The sequence below is a fragment of the Protopterus annectens genome, chromosome 12.part0 (genome assembly GCF_019279795.1).
Source record: "Protopterus annectens isolate FY-2018-M chromosome 12.part0, PAN1.0, whole genome shotgun sequence".
In the NCBI taxonomy this organism is placed as follows: Eukaryota; Metazoa; Chordata; order Ceratodontiformes; family Protopteridae; genus Protopterus; species Protopterus annectens.
This window is the reverse complement of record NC_056746.1, coordinates 254,845,153-254,868,077: the sequence shown is the minus strand read 5'-3', so window position 1 is coordinate 254,868,077 and position 22,925 is coordinate 254,845,153. Positions and strand designations below refer to the sequence as shown.

At 38.3% G+C, this 22,925-nt stretch overlaps 1 protein-coding gene across 1 annotated transcript in view; it reads right to left on the bottom strand.

The window, feature by feature from the left end:
- LOC122816489 (ankyrin repeat and fibronectin type-III domain-containing protein 1-like) overlaps positions 1–22,925 on the bottom strand; it is a 2,048,587-nt gene that overhangs the window by 258,720 nt on the left and 1,766,942 nt on the right. The window contains exon 14 of the mRNA XM_044089320.1: positions 11,888–12,103. Coding sequence (XP_043945255.1) covers positions 11,888–12,103 — 216 coding nt within the window. The remainder of the gene's footprint in view (positions 1–11,887; positions 12,104–22,925) is intronic.

The following is a 22,925-nucleotide window of genomic DNA, read 5'->3' as shown; positions in this document are numbered from 1 at the left end:
AAAGTGGTGTAAACTGGGGTGCAAACAGCCTCCATGGCTATGGCTTTTATCTGTCTGAAAACCTCCCCTTCAAAAATATGAAATTGTTACCAAGTACCAAGGAAACCATTTCCATAACTAAATTAATCCTAGATGCTGATACAAAGTCACAGTCAACCAAACTATCATAGGTTCATAGGTAGGTACTAGGCTATTTGCCCTAGGGCCTATATAAACCTAGCCAAAAAGGTACCCTGGCTTTCGCCACCCAAGAAACGTATTTTCCTGTGCCCCTGTTGAGTAGAGCCACAGAGGTGATCCCCGGGGTAAATTTCCTATTTCCCATCCAATTATCAAGATTTTTCTTGAAGAGTGCTAATGAGGAGCTTTGTTTGATATGGTTAGGTAGTTTGTTACAGAGTATGGGAAGTCTCTGGGACAGGAATCTATCCCTCCAGTATGTTCTGTTTATTGTGGTGACAAGGTTTAGGTCCCTAGAGTGTGTAGCTCGGAGGGATTGGGGTTTCTTTAAGTAGAGCATGTCCAACAGCTCTGGGTTTGACATAGCTTTGTATGTTAGGCAGAGATCACCTCTGAGTAGGCGATATGCGATGGAGTAAAGCTGGAGTTTTTTTGAGACGGTCTGCGTACAGCATGTGTTTGAGGCCAGTAGTCCTCTTTGTGAGGTATTTCTGCAGCCTTTCCAGTTGTTGCAGATGTCTTGTGAGGTACATACCAAAAGGGGTGTTGTACTCTATAATGGGTATAATGAATGATGAGTAGAGGGGAACAATGACCTCTTTTTTCCTGGATAAGAAACCTTTTGTGATGAGGTGTGCCACATAGAAGGATTTCCTGACTACTGTGGCAATGTGATTATCAAAGGAGAGACTACTAGATTCAAACCTTCTTCAACCAGTATGGGGATGAAAAGAACTACTACATCAGTAGTAAGAAATCCTATTTTGTTATTCCACAAGTCAGGCATAAGCCTACTAAGAAAGTTCCACAATTGCTTTAACATGTGGGACTTATTCTGAAATGTGGGCTTAAGAAGCCTGTCAATAAAGACAGCCAAGAGATATGTTTTAGAACCTTTTGCCACTACAGCTGATCTAAAAAGAGGATTTATTACATCCTTGTGAGTTTTCGGAATGCCAAAAATTGTAGGGATCATACGAAGTCCCAAGAAATCATAAGTAGTTTCAGAAATTCTATTATCTAATAAAAAGTCATATAATGCCATGTCAATTTTATTACAGGCAATATTAACTTCCATTTCTTCAGACTGGAATATATGCACTGGTGTCATGAAGAATGTTAAGCATAGCACATGAGCAATCAATAGCATAAGAAATGACAGTCTCCCACCCTTATCAGGCTTCATAATTCAAATTGTCCTGTCATTAGTCACAGAATCTAAGACTTCCTTTTAGGTGAATCAAAAGCTCCCCTTATTTTATTTGGGAATATGCTGTCTTATTATAATATTGCTTAATATCATGGCTCAGTTTCTTATTTTTATGTTTAAAAACCTCTTCACACTTTTTTACTTATTAGTGAAAACACATTATTGTAACGAGATGTTTAATAATCAAATAATAAACCTTTTTGTATTTTATCATTCAAAGCATCAACCTCACTTAATAAATCAGCAATTTTACAAACATTAAACTTAATCACCAACTGAATTAACTCAATATCATGATGGTCAATCACTGCAGTAAATTCATCATAAATATTTCTATTGCAATCTAATCCATTAGGAAATGTATACACTCAAACTCCTTGCTGTACAATATGACATCTAATGCAGTATTTAAATGACCACTGTCCAACTGCAGAGTTCTAACTTTTAAATGTTTCTTCTCAAAAGCATAAATATTGTCCTTGAGTGTACTCTGGTTAAAATAGTCTGAGGGCCCATCTTTATAAAGTGAATAGTTACCAACACAAGTAAAAATAAAAAGGTCTATCAAGTCAAGTCTTTAAATTTTTAGGTCCTGATGAATTAACCCTTCAATTTTCACTCAAAGGTGAACTAGGAGGTAGATCTTGTACAGTTATCAGAAATAAAAACAGTACTTTAGTTCTTATTCTAAGAGTCAATAACAGTCCCCACAAAACATGGAAAAATAAATGTGCAGTAACATTCAAAAGTTGCTAATTGTCACCAGAAATCACTTCAAATGTAACTGCAGGTTTATGGTTTGTAGACACTGAGAGAACCTAATGTTGCGTAGAAGCAACCACAGACTCAGTACAAGGCTGCAAAAATAACTCAATGAACTGGGTTAAATCTCCCTTAACAGTACTCACATCAGCTGTTAACCTGGCCAGATCCACTGGTTTGTGAAAGGAAATTGAGTTGCCATTGAAGTTTGTTGCATACATAACATTGATTTACTCTCCCACACTTGCAAAGAGCAATCAGAAATCACAAATACTTGACAAAAGCAGTACAAAATAAGAGAAAATAACCAACCAAACTGAGAAATAACACTCTGAGGGACCAGAAAGATCGCACACAACAAACAGTATAGTTGACACAGTAAACAGTTTTTAATAAATCCAGTTGAGTAATTTTATCCCAAAACAACCAAGGGACTTCATCAGAATCTATGACAAAGAATATGTCACTTTCTTTTATACTACTACTTCATGTCATTAATTAGACATTTACTAGTACCTCATGTCATCAAGTAGACATGTAAAGCTGTATATACAATATATATATCTATATATATATATATATATCTATATATATATATATATATATATATATATATATATATATATATATATATATGGGTCTACATTGTATTATCGAAAATACGGTTCATAGAACCGTATTTCTGATAATACACTTCAACAAAAGTGCATTATATCGAAAATGCACTTTTGCGGAACAAAAACAATAAAAAAACAAAAATAAAACATAGAAATTAAACAGTATTATGCAGGTGGGAAAGCCACCCTGCACCCCTCCATGTAGGGGACTGCACCCCCCCACACCTCCTACTTTATTATTCTAACCCCGAGATCGCACTACAGTGGGAAAAGGGGAATATTCCCTTATCCCCACTGTATCCCGATCTCAACAGGAGTTTCCTTAGTTCTACATCAACAGTATACATTGATGAACAGCTAACGGTACATGCAAACTGCATGTTTTTTTTTTCTTTAGCGAAAGTGCATTTTCAACAAAATGCACTTTCGCTAAAGTGTGTTCGATAAAGTACGGTTCGATGAACCATATTTTCGATAATACAACATAGACCCATATATATATATATATATATATATATATATATATATATATATATATATATATATATATACACACACACACACACATATATATATACATATATATATATATATATATATATATATATATTTATATTTATATATATATATATATATATATATATATATATATGTAATATATATATATATATATATATATATATATATATATATATATTTATACATGTATATGCATAATATGCACACTTACACACACATATACACAGACACACACACACACACACATACACACACACACACACACACACACACACACACACACACACACACACACACACACACACACACACACACACACACACACACACACACACACACACACACACACACACACACACACACACACACACACACACACACACACAGACTAAGGTACAGTACATTGGAATATTCCCCTACAGTAGAGTAATCAAAATGTTAACTGTCAGGAGTGGAGTTGTAGATGTAGGCCTCATCCTTAGGAAGGTACAGGGGCATTCACTGTCTTGCAAAAATAGTTTAGTGGCGTTGCACAGAAATGTGATACCTAACAAAATTCACTTTATTTTTAATAACTGTGGGATGCAAAACTACAAGCTTTGTGCTTCTGATAGAGAGACATAGGATATATATTAAGATAGATCTGTGGAAACAATAGAATATGCCTTGAAACAACCAATATCTGAGTAGCAGTCTGGCTGCTGAAGAAAAAGCCAGAGAAGGACGGGAGTAAGCAGCTGGTTTGCTCACCCATGCCAGGAGAAAGGAGTTGGTTAGGTCCCACCTCAAGAGAACCAGCTTGGGCAGGACTAGTACTTTGCTCCAGTGTACAGGTACATGGGGACAAGACTTTGACCAAGACATGCAAACACACCAGTGAAGCACTGTATGAGTAAGGGACTGTACACCAGGAAGCAGCTTGGTGCAGCCAGGCAGTGCACCACACCTTGCAGATGGCAAAGGGATGGCTGTAAGAAGCATGTGAAAACCTAGTACTCTGTAGGATGATGGCAACTGTATGTGGCTCTTGATGGGAGTAGGGAAGAATAAATGGGGGCTGATGAGGCACGGTTCATATGTTCTGCACTTCATAGCTTGTTACTAGGCAGGTGGTCTGGCTGACTATAAAGAGCCTAGGTATGCAACCTCAAGAGTTTAGTAGATGGATTTGCCACCCAAATCACTGAGGGCCATACTGCTTATCCCATATCTGTGGCTATATATCTTATGCTCAAGGAAGAATGTGAAGGATGCTATTGTGCTGTAGTGTTTGACATGCAAGAAGAGTTTATTCTAATGGTAGGGGATTCTTTGAATGATAGATTTCTCTCTCCAAGAGGTTTTGTTTAAGCTACAATTAAGTTTGAGATCTTTGGAACAATTATTTTTAGTATTAGTATTTCTAATATGGAGGAGGTCAAGTAGGACAGAATATTTCATAACCTGAAAGGCAAAACAAAGATCATCATGTAGGCGCTGCTATGAGGCACAGAAAAGCAAGAGAGTTTTTTGTCTATCTTGGTACATAAGCTAAGTCCTTTTTTAGTTGGCAAATGTTATGGTATTTCATTTTGGGCAAGGTATATGGAGTGGTAAATTCCAAGCAATGTACTGTATTCTATTTTACTGGCCTTATAAAGGTGGAAAAGAGGGAAAGTATGACATCCTTGGACTTAGAGGATATACCTTTGGTAATTAACTGGACAAGGTATAAGGATTTTCGAACTATAACTGATACTTGAAAGGTGATAACTGAAGGAGAGGTTATTGTCAATGAAGATACGCAGATTTGTATTCACTGTGTTAACCACATTCAGCATGGCCTTGTTTATGTGGTAATTAGTAGGACAGACTTGTTTTGCAAAGGCAACTATGGTACATTTTTCAGTATCAAGCTTAAGGCCATGATCAGAACATGAAGTGCTGATTTTGGCAAGGGCACTCTTAGAAGATATGAGTGTCCCTGGGGGAAACAATAAAAGCACCCAGTCATTAGCAAGCTTGTTTAGCTATAGACCGCTGACATCTGCTTTCATATCAGAGAAGTAGCTGTGGAAGAAGGTTTATTTGGGATAGAGCCCTGAGGGACACCAATAGTGACATACCTTTCAGAAGAGAAAATACGAACAACACTTGCTTTCCGCTTTCAGTCAAACAGCCAATTTTCTACCCAGTGGATAATGTAGCAGTTTATGTTTAGACTACATTACTGAGTTTGTCAATAAGCCCAGCACAGAGAATTGTATATAAAGCTTTAGTGAGGTACATATAAGCATTATGGACAGAAAAGCTTTTCTTAATGGCATCTGTTACACTTTTAAAAAAACCAAGCAAATTAAGGAAACAGGAGCTGCCTTTCTCAAAGCTGAATTGATTAGGATGAAATGTATATATGTCACTGTTTTTGCTGTTTTTAAGGCTGATTGAGATATGCTCTAAGATTTTAAATACAGTGCTAGTGAAGGTAGTAGGATGATAGTTTTCAGACTTTGCAGTGGGGCACACTTGTGGAGTGGCACCATAGCAGCCATTCTCCAAAGATCGTATACACAAGCAATGTTGCTTTCAACTGAGGTTGAAAAGGTTTAAGAACGTTTCAGTAATGCTGTACTTTACACTAAATAGAAGACAACCTTGTATATTGTCTAGGCCTATGGAGCTGCTGCTTTTGGTTTTGGATAGAACTCATAGGATATGCCAATAGTGGATTTGAGGGAAGAGGCTTTAGTGTTTCAAGAAAAAGGAACATGGGGTGAGTATGATGGGTAAAACTGAAAGTGAATTCTTGGCTATTGCCTTGTTTATGGCTTTTGGATCAGAATAGGTAGTGCCATTCATTTGGAATGCAGTGCAGTGTTAGAAGTTACTTCTAAAACTCCTATCATAGTTTAAAAAGGTCTTATGGTTATCCACGAAGTAGGTGGCCACTTTCAGCCCATATCCCTATTTAATATTCATAATGGTGTATTTTAATTCTTTGTTGGCCTTTCTAAGTACCTTGTTATGATGGAAGATGAGGAATCTTTTAAGTGAAGCAAGTTTTTGTTTTTCTTTTTAATGTTAGAATTCTTTATACATTGCTACAGATATATACAGAAGTCAGAGTAGATGTAAAGGTCTTAGCGAGTGAGTCAGCACAGGGGGCCACTTTTGGATTTCTTCATGCCCTCAGACAGGAGTATTATGCTGGCTTTGGAGTAACCACAGAATATGGTACAGTTACTGAGCATGACAGTATTAGTTTTGAGGGAGAAGATGGTAGTTTGGTGGTCATATTTGATTAGGGAGTAAATACAGGATGGGTACAGACAGAAACAACATTTGTAAGGATGATGTCAAGTGTGTTTTTACCCCTGGTGGGAACTTGGACAATACGATAAAAAACGTTGGTATTGATAAAATCCGAGAATCACAAGGCATTGTTATTGTTTGTCATGTAAGATTCCTAGATAATGGATAGGTAGTTAAATTCACCCAGAAATTGTATATTAGGATTATAATTATAATGCTCAACTTTTCAAGGTAGTTCTCAGGGACATCAAAAGACAATTATGGACAGCTACAATTAACAATAATGCTGTAACTGGTTTTGTTTACATCACTAATACATGCAGAATTTCCAAACTGGTCCAGTGAGGGATTTGGAGTGAGGTATAGATACATCCCCACAACTGCCAGATGACCAAAATGAGTGATAGGCAGTGTCCTGGTATGCACGGCATACTATCAGCATATATATATATATATATATATATATATATATATATATATATATATATATATATATTTATACATGTGTGTGAATGTGTGTGTGTGTGTGTGTGTGTGTGTGTGTGTGTCATGAAAGTCTTAAGATAGAGAAACATTTTGTTCAAACTCCTACTGCTGAGTAGTGTCACATTACTATAAGCTGGATTGCAATTTGCTATGCTTAAATGTCCAAGAGATGGCTCTTGTCTGAAAAAAAATGACACCGGGGACAGACAAAGTCTTAGCTGATATACAAAAATTCTGCAAAGAGAGAGAGATGCAGGCCTTCTCTGGTAAAACAGGCTGTCCTGTTTGATCATCACTTTCCATATTGACACAAACTGGAAGTCCTGGAGTGACATCACTCAGTCAATTGATGAAGTCAATTATTTTGTTTTGGAATGGTTACACAGTTTTCAAAAGATGGCAAGATATTGCTCATGACATATGTCTTGCTTGCTTTGTACACATGTATGCAGAGATCAGCCATTTCTCCTTGCATATCCCCTAGGGTGAAGCATCTAAAGTAATTCACCTCAATGTAGGCCACTACTACACAGTCGTACTAATGGTGGAAAGCTCCTATGGATTCTGGCCATGTCACAAATCCTGGCACCACAGAGACAGCTGACCATGACCCAGTCTTTGTTTCAGTGTGTCTGACTACAGAGTCTCCTACTACTACTACATTGCCATGTGTGGCCACAATTTCTGGAGGCCTAGTGGGTGTTGGCTTGCGGCCAGCATGACTCCTTTTAGATACTAGTGAAACAGCAGGTGAGGATATATTTGTAGATGTGGTAGTATGTGGCTGTGAATTGTCTAAATGGTGCCTAGCAGACATATATGGTGGTTGTAGAGTGATGGGAAATGGGGTGGCAGGGAGCAAAAAGAAAATTAAAAAAAATGAAAATGCAAGACATGTTATGCAACAAAACATCTTTTCCAATCTAACCCTTGCATGTTTTTGAGATATTTAAATATTAAGTTTGAAAAATGTTTTGCAAAAGGAGTGCTCACTTTCAAGTTTTTTAGACAGCAATTCAATAAATTTAAAATGAAAGACATTGAAGTCTGGCATATGTAATTATGCATTTTATTACATTTTCAAGGCCACATTGTACTGCTGGGGGATATTTGAATGTTTTATTGCTGAGTCCTCCTGAATTATGTTAAGTCTGTGAGAAAAGTATAAAACTGCCTTTTAACTCATCAGTGGCCCATACAGAATCTAAGCAGCTCTCCTGTAAAAGGTGTCTATAATTATTCAACTGAAATCATGTGATGGCACACAGTGTGATGTGACAGAGGCAGAAGATCAAATTTTTTTAAAGATATGGTGGATATCACCTGTAAGTACACAGCTATGATGCTGGTGTAATGTAACTCCATCCTGGTCATGGAACAGAGGGTTAACACTTTATTCTTCTAACAAAGACTGAAAGGGTCATGACAGTTTACCTGTACTTTCCACATATGATCAATAGTGATATAGTAAACATCCAGACACTGGACCCAACCCAGTTTGGTTTTGTCAAGGGCAGATTATGCCTTCTCAACCTGGTGGACTATTTTGAGAAGGTTACCAAAGCAATGGATGAGGGCAAAATTGCTCACACTGCCTACCTTGACCTGGCCAAGGCATTTGACACAATACCACACTCGGGCATTGTTGACAAACTCAAGAAGTTAGGTACAAGCCCATTTCTCACCCAGTAGATAGCCAATGGCTCACAGACAGGACCAAGGAAGTTAGAATTGGGGAGTCAACCTCTACAAAGAGGCCAGTCACAAGTGGAGTCCCCCAGGGATCAGTCTATGGACCGCTCCTTTTTGGCATTTACTTTTCAGAAGTCAAGACCAATGTCAATGGTCTCTGGCTGAATAAATTTGCAGATGATTGCAAATTAGGAGCTGTCATTGAATCTCACACTGATACAAATGTTCTCCAGGAGAGGCTGGCACAGACAAACAACTGGTGTCAGAGCCATGGACTAAAACTAGATGCCAAGGAATGCATAATAGTATCCTTTGGGAAGTCATCCATCCCTGGTAATTATCATATTGAGAGCACACCCCTTACTGTTGACCCAGTAGTCAGGGACTTAGGGACACATATAGATAGTAATCTAGGCTTTGACCATCATGTCTCTACAGTGGTGAGGAAATCATTCTATGTTGCGCAACTTATAAATAAAGGTATGGCATCTAGGCTCAAGGAAGTCATTGCTCCACTGTATTCGGCATTCATCAGACCTATGATTGAGTACAATGCCCCCTTTAGTATGTACCTAAGCAGGTATATCCAACAACTGGAACTTCCACAGAAGTTCCTTACTAAAAGAATACAAAGCACAGGCAAAATGCCCTATGTAGACCACTTCAAGGCCCTATCCCTGTATTCTGTCTCCTACAGACTTTTGAGGGGAGATCTATGCCTGGCATAAAGGGTGTTGTCATACCCCACTCTGATGGATCTCCTGCATATCCACAAAACAAACAGCACCGTAATTACCCATTCTAAAGACTTAAACATTGCCTGTGATATAAACAGGTCTTGCTAGAGAGATAGGTATGTATCCCAGAGACTACCACATCTGTGGAATAGGTTCCTCATCCATGTGAAACAGAGTTCCTCTCTAATCCAATTCAGTGCAACTTGGACAACTGGATGGGAAACTAGAAATTAATCCCTGGTTTGCACCTATGCCTCTAATGGACACAGGTAACCTGTAAAATGGTTTATCTCCCAAACCCCTGCTTACACTTATCAAGGGTATCATAACTTGTCAGAGATTCGGGATGTATAGCTAGGCTTAAAAAGGCCCTTGTAGCCATTAGCCTACCATTAGCCTAGTAACCACCTATGTTTTGTGCACATGGAGATGGTACAGAATCAGGTTACCCAAGCTATCTTTTGGGAGATGCTACAACAGTGTGGGGTTCCAGAACAACTGGCTCATGCAACTAGGCCCTACATTTCAAGAATGTTAGTTGTTCCTCCATTTTCAGAGTATACAATGAAGATAGAGACAGGACTCCACCAAGGGTGAGTGTTGTCTACTTTCTTATTTGCAATTTTCATGGAGAGGATATCAAGGCACAATCAAGGTTTAGAGAATATACAGCTTGGGAATCTTTGTATTACAACTTTATTATCTGGAGCTAATGTTGCCCTTTTAACATCAATTAACTGAGATGTTCTTGTTGTGATTTAGGAATTCACTGCTAGCTGAAAAATAGGGTGAAACACTGCACCTCGGACAATGAATACGGCTTTCTTGACATTACCTTTCAGTGCTAGCTCTTTCTAGATGAAGCAATCTTGGAGTGAGAATGATAAAGTAAGGAGGTGTGGGAGGCTTTTGAATGGGTACAGAGAGGGTTGTCTCCCACACAGAATGATATTTTGTATTAGCACACTTGCTTGTAAAGTAACAAACTTGAATGCATGCATTATGAGCAGAACTGCAGCAAGGTAGGGGGTGAAAGGCATGACGGTACCAGACACAAGCAGTCAGGGGCACCATCAGTGGCTTTGAAGATGTATCACTTGGTCCCTGCCTGCCTGGAAATGCAAGCATTCACACAATGCATTTAAACATCTATGACTGCAAGACTGTAGCTACTTAAATACTGAAATAGCAGTCAGTGTGTGAAGACAGCAAAAAGCTATTATTCATAGACAAAATAGCTGTTTACCAATGTAAAGTTACAGATTTTTGCTAAAAGCCAAGAAGTTATTAGTCTCTGCAAAACTAATGGCACTTTCATTGATACAATGTAGGTTCTTTACTACATCATATCAATGAAAGTGGCATTACGTTTAAGTCTAAATCAGTAATAAAGTGACTGCAGTGTTATTGAAAATTTTCTTTTTTGTATTTAACTTTGCATCAATTGGGAGTGTCACACAGAACTCTAATTAACTTAGCTACAGATCTGATTATGCAAATATGTTTACTCGAACTGTCATTTATGAGGAAGTGTGATGCAAGTATGTAACTTAGGAGGCTATAATTTTACTTTGACAGATTTGGTTTGGACACCAGTCTGACACTCGCACACTATGGTGCAGCACAAAGAGGATGCTGCACTCCCTGGGGTGCCATCCTTTAGGTGACACATTAACTGAGGTCACATCTGTCTGAGGTGGCTGTAGAAGATCCTATGACATACTGGAAGAAGTAGTGTAATTTCCCCACGGTCCTGATTAAATTATCTCTAGTCAGCATGAATATTACTGCAGGTCTCTCCTGAAAGTATGCTGTACCTGGTAGTTGTTACCCAGTCAACAGAAGTAAATACATAAATAATTTATAGACTGTGATGCATTCTAGCAAAAACAAACCTCTCCATAGTGAAATTCAGTACATAACGCCTTCACTACTGATAACTTCTCTGCTCTGTATGCTTCAAATTTCAAAACCTACTTAGCAAATTCTTCAATACCATGTTCTTTCCTTATTTGTTAAAAGTTAACAAAGGTAATCCAGAAAGCTCAAGTCAGGTCTAGCATCCCACCTGTGACCCTGAGGACAGGACAGGACAAGGATTAATTCAGATAAAATCACTTTAACTAGCAGATCTAGGAGACTCTCTCTCTCTGTCTCTCTAATGCCCTCACTAAGGATGGAACAAGGATGCCTAGTTGAAGTTTCAAGTAGTTTATTCAGTTAAGTAAGTAGACGGATGACTGTTCTTGTTCTAATGAATTTTAAAAACTTTTTTAAAAGTTCTGCAACACTATTAACTTCTTTCCAGTTTTTGTCATAAAAATGTAATTTTCTTCATGGTTTAATGGATTTATTACCATCTTTCCTCCCAAATATCATGCAGTAGTACACACCTGAAGTGTGATGAGAAGCATATCCAGTGCTGTGGGTTCTTCAGGCGTTGAAATGGACTTCCTCTGACTCTGCAACTTGGAGATTAATGTCCAATGCACATTCTCTAGTGTCTGGTTCAGCTGCACTTCATGCATGGTGATGAAAAGAACATTGCCATGCTTGTCCTTGATTGGCTCAAAGTACACCTCTCCCAGTTCATGATTTCCCAGCAGATCCTGTAAACAGCAGTACAGAAAGTCATGAACCAGTGCAGTGTACCACTATACACAGTTTGGTAGTCAAAAGCTATCCATGTAATTTAACATGCAACTTAAGCTAAGAAATACTGTACATTTGTGCAGGAATCAGTCTAAGTGGGAAAAAGTGCAAAACATTACTTTTAATAGCAGACATGCATTTACAGTGTTTCACAACTGAGAAACTATAAAACATTACTTTGAAACTAGGCTTTATATGCCACACATTACCGATACTAATCAAATAATTTCTATTATGCTTGCTATCTATATTCCAGTTTTCAGAATTTTGTAGTTAGCTCACATAGATATTCCAAAATAAATGAATGTATCATCTTCTGTTGATGGACTAAATGAGTTAGTATAACATAAAATTGAAAAAGCTATAACATTTTATTGACCATCTAGTTATAATGGGTTTGCTACATACACCCAAGTACCAGACACTTGAAGATCATTGTCTCAAAGACAGTGACTGGTTTCATGTAACTTGCATAGGCTTCCTTTCATACTCAAACTCAACTGCATGTTTGGGAAAAGGTTTTGGTGCAGCAGCCATGTGCAGAGTGAAGTCGCACAATTGAGTAACCTAGTTTGAGCATGTTAAGTGCAGCAGCCATGAGGAGAGAGTGGAAGGGTGTGAGACTGTAAGTTAGGGATTAAAGCACTGCTTGGGATGGGGATTTAGGTATAGGGAGCAGTGGCGATTTTTGTGTTAGGGAGCAGAAGGAGTTTTTAGGGTTAGGGAGCAATCAGGGACTTTATGTTTAGGAAGCAGAAAGACAGTTTTAGCTTTAGGGAGGGGAGTTTAGGGTTAGGGAATGGGAGAGAAGTTTTATCTTTAGGGAGCAGGAGTAGTGTTTTAAGTTTAGGGAATAATCATAGAATCTAGGTTTAGGGAGGGAGAGTGGAGTTTTAGTTTTAGAGCGTGATTGGGAACTTAAGAGTCAGGGTGCAGGAGTGACATACTATGTTTAAGGTTAGAGACTAGGTGGGAGTCTTAGGTTTAGAGTTAGGGCTGTGATAGGGCTATGCAGTTCAGTAGAGCTGGGTGATGGAGAGGCTAGGTAATTAGACAGGATCAGGTTAGTGAGAGTTATAGCATTTGCCATTTACAGCAAGTGTGTTATGAGCTACTAGCACAGGCATGGGCAAACTACGGCCCGGGGGCCACATGCGGCCCGTTAAACGTTTTGATTCGGCCCGCCAAACTTGAAAAAATTTAATAAATTTTAATAATTTTTTAAAAATTTTCGCACTGTCGGGCCTGATGTCATCACGTGCGCGATGACGTCAGCACTGTCAGGCTACCAGCCATTCGGAATTGAGCTCAAGGAGCTCGCATCATCATTTCTGGCTGGCTGGCGGTTAAGTTAACAGTCAGCGGGAATGCAACATGTGGAACAGAAGAGGCTGACTCAGCGAGCCCTGAAACGGATTCATGGCAGCAGCAAAGGGGCCAGGGATATAGCGAGCTCACAGAGCTGGGATTAATGGCGTTAGCAGGCTGGGGGATACAGCGAGCCCTGAAACGGAGCCGGGCCCAGGATTAATGGCAGCAGCAGCAACATGAGGATGGATTGACCAGAAGATGCCGAGCACTACTCAGGGTAAGAGAGAGAGTGTATTAAGCTATTTTTATATGCTGTATCTAATACAGTTTTGTGCATTTATGTCTGATTTGTATTTTGATGCTTTTAATTATTTTTGTTATGTTTTATTCACTGGGTTTCAGTAGTTGTATTACAATTAAGGCTTCACCGAAAGTGAGTCCTAGTGGTCCAGCTCACCTGCCTGAAAGTTAAATCTGTTAAATGGTTTCATGGTCATTGGGAGTCCAGTTTTGTTCATTTGGGAATTCATTGTAGTGATTTGTTGTATTGATTTGTCAGTGATGTAAAAATGACTGTGCAATATTTAGTCCCACATAGTCTCAACATCATCCCATTATGTCTTGCTATAAATTAAAGCAATCTGTAAGTGTTAATATGGGTGTGCCATTTTTTTTTCTTTCTTTCTTATTTACAGTCATTAAGGCCAGAGTGCAACATGCATACATTATTCTTTGGCCAGGAGAAATGGATGAGACAAAGGTGGCAACCATGTTAATAATTAAGTAGACTTTTATGATGGAAATGTTCTGAATTGGGCAGTTTTGTCATTGCTGATTCATGCATTTTGTTTTATTGCCTACTGAAAAAATTATACTGTATTCGTATAAAAATAGAATGAAAACATATTTTTAGGGAGCCATTGTGTATGCTCATGCAATGTTACCTGAGGTAAAATGGTCTTGGAATCCTTCTCTTCCAGATGAATCTTCTCACAATATTTACTAGGTAACTGGTGTTAATGTTTTTGTTTTACAGAGGTATTAAGCTATTTTTATATGCTGTACCTAATACAGTTGTGTGCATTTATGTCTGATTTGTATTTTTATTGGAAATTAAAGCATATGTTTTCTCCATATCCCAAGATGTGTATTTTTCCCCCAATGAGGTGATGTTTTCAAAGCATGCCATCTATCTGCTCCTGTTCCGGCCCCTTTGTCAAATGTTAGAACTCAATGTGGCCCACGAATCAAAAAGTTTGCCCACCCCTGTACTAGCACAAGAGCACTTGTAGTAGAACCACTGTTATGGTAAAAAATGGTATGGAGTGGATGAAGTATCAACAGGTTGTATTTTAGGGCAGAAACTAGTTCGGAATGATGTAGCACATGTGCAGACAAGTGAGTGTCATATAGCATCTATGGAACATGACCATCTTTTTTGTTATGGAATACAACATATTGTCCTATCATGTAGTGAATATCATAAAAAAAAAAAAAAAAACTGGCATATTCTTAGATATAATTTTAGCCTTAAATTATTAATTCAAAGAAAATGTGTGATGTCCTTTACAAGAGGGAAGAACCTTGCAGATTATCTACTGCACAGTCCTTATGAGAGACCCACAAATCAGATGAATAGGAATATTAGACACAGAGACACTTTTCCCTGCAGCAGATGCCCTATAATATCCCTTAACTAAGATGGAGAGTTTGTATATTAACAAATGTTCTTTTTGGGGTACGGCAATATTTTACTTGTAATTTTGGGTTATTTACTTATGTCGTGTCTGTGTTGCTTCTTTATATTGGGAATACTAAGTTGAGAATTTAAAAATATACAAGAGACATCACAAGAGGTACCTTATTAAAGTTAATACATGTCTCACTATGGTAAATGTGAGCCCTAGAATTATGGGAAAAAGGTACAAACATACAGGAGAACTGCAAATGTTCAATATTTTAAAGATATTTACTCATAGCAGTAGATTTTTTTCATTCATGTTCATCTGATACAACCTAGGGGTCCCTGAACCACTTGTCAGATCTGACTTGGCAGCATTAGTGCTCAAGCATTAATGCCTTTTAAGATTTTCCCTCCTGTCATGTATTAGTGGCCAGAGTTAACACAGATAAAGTTTGGGACCCTATCAATATATGTACATATATAAATGTACACATCCATATATCTATAACTATATATCTATATCTATGTCTATATATATATATATATATATATATATATATAATATCTATAGGTATATATATATATATATATATATATATATATATATATATATATACATACACATATATATATGTATATCTATATATACGTGAGTGTGCGTGTGTGTGTGTGTGTGTGTCTATATATATATATATATATATATATATATATATATATATATAGATGAAAGGGTCAAGATCCTTCAGATCCTTCAAGTTCTACAACTACAAGGAAAAAATGAAGGTGATGGAGGGATGGTTGTCATATCAGATAGACACAAATGAAAGGATCTAGCATTATGGCATGTACATAACTTTTGTATTCTATTCACTCAGTCCATCCAATTCGATGTGTAGGTCAGAATCCCAAGCTTCTTTAACTCCAAGGTAACAACATGACAGGAGACCTTTGAGGATAGAGGCACCAAAAGAAGTTCTAACTCTAGAAATGGAATCCGATTTGTAATGTTTGATGAAAATTGGCACAAAGGACCAAGTGGCAACTGCACAGACTTCATTTATTGAAAAACACCTTAATAAAGCAGTACAGCTGTCAATACCCTGGAAGAATGACTGCTGGGTTTTCCTGGCAGAGGCCTGTTTTATGTGGCACAGACATAAGCAAACCTATCTGAAAGCTATCTGAAAAGAGCTATTTTGGAAACTTATAACTTGTTCAGTGCAAAGCAAATAAAAAGTTGTGAGTCCTTATAAAAGGATATGTATCTGTGAAGGTAGAAACCCAGCTGTATGTGTACATCTAAGGTGTGGAGAATACATTCTCCTTTATTAGAATGATTAGGAAAAATACAGGCAAGTCTATAGGTTGCTTCATGTTTATTTTAGAAGCTACCTTAGGGATGGGTTGGCACAGAGTACCACTCAATCCTTGTAAATAAACAGATGAGGGACTGACAAAAGAAAGTGCTTGATGTTCAGAAACTGTTCTAGCAGATATGGGGGTTTCCAAAAATATTTTTCACGAGTGGAAATTTAATGGATTTTATTAAACTGGCTTGAACAGTGGCTTTGCCAAAGGTTCTAACACAACATTTAAATTCCAAAGGGGGGACAGGTTCTCTGACTAGAGGTCTGAATAAAAATACTCCTTTTAGAAAGGCTTTACAAAGTTTTTGTGAGGCAAGTGGATGCTCATAATGCCATGCATGAAAATTAGAGATAGCTGCCAGCTGCACTTTCACTTTGGAAAAACTAGAGGCAGAATCAAATATATAGGCTAAAAACTGGAGGCTGTGTAGAACAGATGCTGAGAAGGGATCAATATTCTTGGAAGATGCCCATAAAATGAAAGGTTTCCATTTTCCACAGTAAAGTCTACATGTAGACTCTTTTTGAGAGGCTGTCAGGATCCTGATCATCTCAGATAGCAGAGATGCATCATCGGCTATTACTGGAACTGGAGAAACCAAGCAGTTAGTTTTAGGTTGTGTAGATCTGGGTGAGTCTTCCCAGAGGGGTGGAAAAGAAGATGCTGCATTTGATCTAACATCCAGAGAGGTTCACTGAGATTAGGCCTGAGAAGGGAAACAAAATCTGTCTGGGCCAGAAGGGGGCTATGAGGATGATAGAGGCTTTGCTTTATGTAAGAACCTGGGGATCAGGACTAAAAGTGGGAAGGCATAAAGAAGACTAAGAGGTCATTGGTGTCTTTCTCAGAGGAGAGATCACAGCAAAGAAACTGCTGCATTTGGTATTATCTGGGGATGCAAAAAGATCACAGCAGGGAAAGCCCCAGTGACTGAAAATCTTCTTTGCTATCTCTGGATTGAGGGACCATTCATGAGGCATCAGGAGGGATCCGCTAAACCTGTCTACAAGCAAACTGACAGCTTCGGGAATATATATTGTTATGAGAAAGTGATGCAAGGCCATTGCCTATTGCCAAATCCTCATTGCTTCTGGACATAAAGGATGTGATCTTGTTCCTCCTTGTTTGTTGATGTTTTAATCCACTGTCATGTTGTCTGTCCGGACAGAAATCACTCTCAGAAGCAGGTAGTCTGGAAGTTCCTGCAACACAAGGAGGACTACTCATATCTCTAGGACACTGATCTCATTGGCAGTCCATAATCCTTGAACCATCCTTCCATTGTCTTGTGGTCACAATGGCTACTGTGAAGTGGAATAAAGGGCTTGCTGGAGCATCATACATATTGATTATCAGAACTGGTTTGGTGAGAGGATGCAGAAGCTGAGACCACTGAGTATGTAGGAGCCACATACTCAGTAGTCTAATATGGCAACATGTAAACTTAGTATTGGTGATGCCATTAGCCCTAGAAACATGAGAACCAGACTGACAGTGGGTGATGTACTCTGAAGAAGAGTTAGCACTACCTATCTCAAAGCCTGAATCTTGTGCAACAGGAGGGAAACTATGGATTCTTTAGTGTTTAAGTGACAGCCTATGAAGAGAATATTTTGGGTTGGTTGGAGATTTGACTTCTGGAAAGTTATGAAAATTCCCAAGAACAGGCACAGTCCAAACAGATAGTCACTGGCCTCTATGAGAAATTCAATCATAAGAGAACTAGGAGTGGTTCAGTCAGGTATAAAACTTTGAATCCCTAGACGTGTAGGTGAAATGTTATGGCAGCCATGCTCTTTGTAAATACTCTGGGTGCTGTGGTGTGACTAAAGGGCAAGAGAGAAAATTGGTAACAGTAAGATCCAAGTTTAAAGTGAAGGAACATCCATGACTCCTTCACAGTCTTAATGTAAAAGTAAACATCTTGGAAATCCACCGAGCACATCCAGCCATTTGCTCTGAGATAGGGTAAGTTCAATTTCACCATGACCATCCTGAACTGGGTCTTCTGTACATACTTGTTTAAGTAACTGAGGGACACTATGAGCCGAGGTCCTGATTTTTCTTTTCAACCAAAAAGAATCTTGAATAAAGGCCTGACCCTCTTTGGTCTGGTGTGCTATCATAGATGGCTATTTTTGAGAAGCAATACGGTGATCTCTTTTTCCGTCACTTTTCCTTGATTTGGTGGGCCATCCAGCAATGGTTGTTTTGGTTCCAGGGGTGTCAGGAAAAAGGGTATACAAAAGCCTTTAGATATGATCCTCTTGACACATTTGTCCTGCATGATGACCTCCCATGCAGTTGGATAAATAGACAAACAATCCCCGTCTACCTCCAGAGGTCTGGCAGCTCTTCAGAGACTTTGGGGCTCCCTATCAGAAATGAGTTCACAATATTCCTTGTTGTGCAGACCTAGTCTGCCTCTGGTCCTATATTTGTTAAAGATGCTGCCTCTGCCATGGCTATCTCTGTCAGAAGACACTTCACATTGCTGATACTTAGTTTTCCTAAACTAGAGTGACCTGTGTCCCTTTTGATTCCTACTATGCAATCTTTGTGAGGCTTTGAACTTCACTCCTATGGCAGAGAGCATTTTGTCATCTTGTACACATGTCTGTACTTTCTCTTTCTTCAATGGACTAAATAATGTTGATATTTTAAATGGGACATTGGTGCAGGATGCCTTAAAGTGGTCTTCAAAGTTGCAGAGATGCAGCAAGGTCTAGCACCTCATAGCCATGCCATCTCCAGCTGCCCTACTACATCATCTGCATTGTTCTTGAGGTGCATGAACAGGTTTGATAGGTTGGAAATGGTTGCCAGGATCATTTCCAGCTGTTTTCTGGAATCCAGTGTCAGGTGACTTATAGAGTAGTTAGGGTTTGTTAAGCCACCCTTTAGAAGTGATTCAGGGCCCTTAAAGCAAAGGTGCCTGAAAAATACACCTGGTTCCATGATCTTTCCATCAGTGGGGACTCTTTTTCAGGAGAATGAACAGAAGCTGAACTGCCTAGCTGCTGCTACCACAATCATGGAATCTACCAAAGGGGACTTCACCCAGTGCTGTTTGCCTTGGAGGACCTATGAATCTTCTCTGGCTTCTATGGCACTACCTCACATGAGTGGTTCCTGCCACAACCGCCTTATCACTAGATCAATTAAATTATCTGCAGGAGGGACCATAAATATAGTAGATGTAGTCGGGCCAAAGGCATCAAAAAGTTAGGGTTTGCTGAGCCAATCCTCGTCTACCTCCAGAGCTTTGGCTCGAGTGTTAGATCCAGCACCATCCCTAGTGTCAAAGATGGAGTCAGGCTCAAAATTGAGGGTACCAGGCACAGACAGAGGAAAGACAACAATGCCACAGGAGATGAGATGTACACCAGGGAAAGATCTGGCAGTGGGGGCAAAGAACCTGTATCAACTGCCTTTGGAACAGAAAGAGAAGGTATGACCCTTATCTCAAGCAGCAGCTTCAGGAAACTTCTCATCAGATGACCCAGGTGTTTCTACTTCTACACTGAGATTCTGACATACTCTTATAGGACTTGAAGGATTTCAATGTAGAAATGGAAGTAGGACAAGAATGGATACTAGGGGGTTCCATCGAGGATGAAGGCTGTTTAGATGGTCTTTTTTGGAGAAATGTCTTGTATTAGTATTAGCCACAAAAGCTCCGGCTCCAGTGGAGGAGTATGCTTCAGAGTGCTAGTCACAAAAATGTCCAATCTTGGTATTTTCAGAGCCTTCACACTCCCTGAACTTACATCTGTCTATAGCCAGATAGATAGATAGATAGATACACAGATAAAGGGATAGAGGGATATTCCAACTCTGAGATTACTTTCAGAGAAAACAGAAACCTCTGAGAAAGCAATCTCAGACTTAATTTACATACACTCACATTTTTGTTTATTTAGTCTCACTATTCTGGGACCCATAATTATAAGTTTCACAATATTAAACCATTATTCAACAGACATGCATAATTCAAACCCTATGGGCTTCTTGATAGATACTAGTGAAAAAGTTGCAATTTTTATGCCTCTTTTAGACTCTGGATCTCTAGCTTTAGATTTATCAACAGACTTCTTGGAATTTAGAGAATCCAGATGCGAGGGCAAAAGCTCCTTAAAAATTAATCTATTTTTTCCATCCTGCAATGCCATAGGATGAATTGCCAAGCAAATGCAACAATTTTTTGATAGATGAACAACCCCAAGCATACTACACACAAATCATGCATTTTGGGGGCTACATTTTTTGCCTGCACATGCTGCACTTTTTAAGACATTTTTCCTTTTCCATGTTGAAATTACCCTGACTATAAACATACACACACAGACGCGTGCGCGCGCACACACACACACACACACACACACACACACACACACACACACACACACACACACACACATACTTGCTGACATGAACACACACAAAAAACAATGTCACATAAACCACTCTCTAAGGACAAATAAAAAAAACAGGCAAAGGGTCTAGATTATAACCTCGACCATTCAGAATGTCGACAATATCTTTATCAACACATATGTGTCAAACGGCCACGTCAGCGAATGGCCACATCATCAATTTCTTTCCAATGTTGCAATTTTCATGTGAATATGTAATGTGCATCTCTCTCTTTGAAATGGATTTCGTATATATATATTTTTTTAACTGCAATTACAAGTCAGGATGACCCATAATGTTGTAATGATTCTTGAATATGTAATCAAATGTATAGTTTGAGTTCTGATACACCGAGGAACATGAAGACAATGGGGGTTTTAAACAGACACAAAGTCCATGTTGATGTGATAATGGACATGAATACACATTCGACCTGCAGACATGTGACAAGATTAAGAATGTGTTGACACATAATTTCATGTGTCTACTGACAAAGAGAACACATGACAAGAAATACTAGACACTCCTTTTTAAAAATGTGTAGATATCACCAGAAATTTTAACTTGTCATATTATAAATATTATTCTACATTATAGATAAGGCTTGGCCTATGTTAGTAATACAGTACACTGCTTTATTTCTTTATGTTGATATTGTGCCAGCTTGCCTCCTATATAACTGCTATATATCACTAGAATAGTGTGGAAAATGCCTTATGGCAATAAATGTGCATACCATCTGAATATATTGAGTCTCATTCTACTGATTTCCTCTACCTCCGAACTGCAGTGTTAAAAACATGCCCAGAGGTATTAGATAGCAGACTTGTATGAAAGACAATTAAAAAAAAGAAACACTACTGATTTTAAAGACTGACATCTTATCTCGCCACCAAAGAAATCAATATAGAGGTGAAGCAGAAATAGTGGGCAGACTGAATGTTTAAAAATTGTAATCAGATTTCATTTATACTTGCTGGTTTTAATTATACAACTCTTTTGCATGCCTTTTCTTTATTGAATATTTGTTTTACTTATTCAAAAGACCTCCTTTTCTGTGTAATTTCTTATCAGAAGGTTTTGTAAGCTAAGATGTAAGGAAGATAATCAGAATAAAGTGTCCTTTATAATGACTTCATTGTTCATATGTTAATATTTTATTATTCCTGCACTATTCTAGAAGAGCTCTTTTATTCTCATCCTCTAGGCCTAAGCTTCAAAAGAAGTAATGATAAAACCAGATCCTTAAGACAAGTGCAATCTATGGTCAGAACATTAAAAATACCTTTCAAGAAATGTTATTAAAAGGAATATCTTACCATCTATGGTTAGTAAGTTGGATTTGTTATATATATTTAAAATAAAATTATCGAAATGTATGGGTAATTAGGGCTTTAGATTAAATGGAGTTCTCATGATTGTACTCATAAATGCTCTCTAGTCTTTCTTTTGTCTCACATGAAAGCCTGAGCAGTGATATAAACTTTCCCAGTCCCCAGCTGTAGTAGCTGTCTAGTACTGTCCTCATAACAGCAGGGAGAAGAAGCAGACTCAGGAAGCTACATGCTTGTACAGTTACAGTTCACAACCAGAATTACGACAAGGCATTGAAGATGTTCTGATATAAAAGTAAGAAAAAAATAAAAGAAAAACACAAGTAAGAAGCAGTGAAGCAATGGTGTACAACAAAATCTACAGATGACAGTAAAATGTTGCATTAAGTAAGATTCAGACTCTAGATCTGTGGGTGCAGAGCACCTCCTGCATCCTCTCACACATACATGGGATGGGGCTGAACTCTGTGCACCTTATCCCCTTAATATAATGGACTCTGAGTTCATTACCACTCATTAGATAGGACTTCTTCTCCTTAGCACTGTTTTTTTTTTTAATTAAACACCTTTATTGAATTATCAGTTGTGACACAGGCAAATTTACATGTATATAAAAATAATCAAACTGTATTAGCAAGTTCACATTTACAAACATTATACTTCACA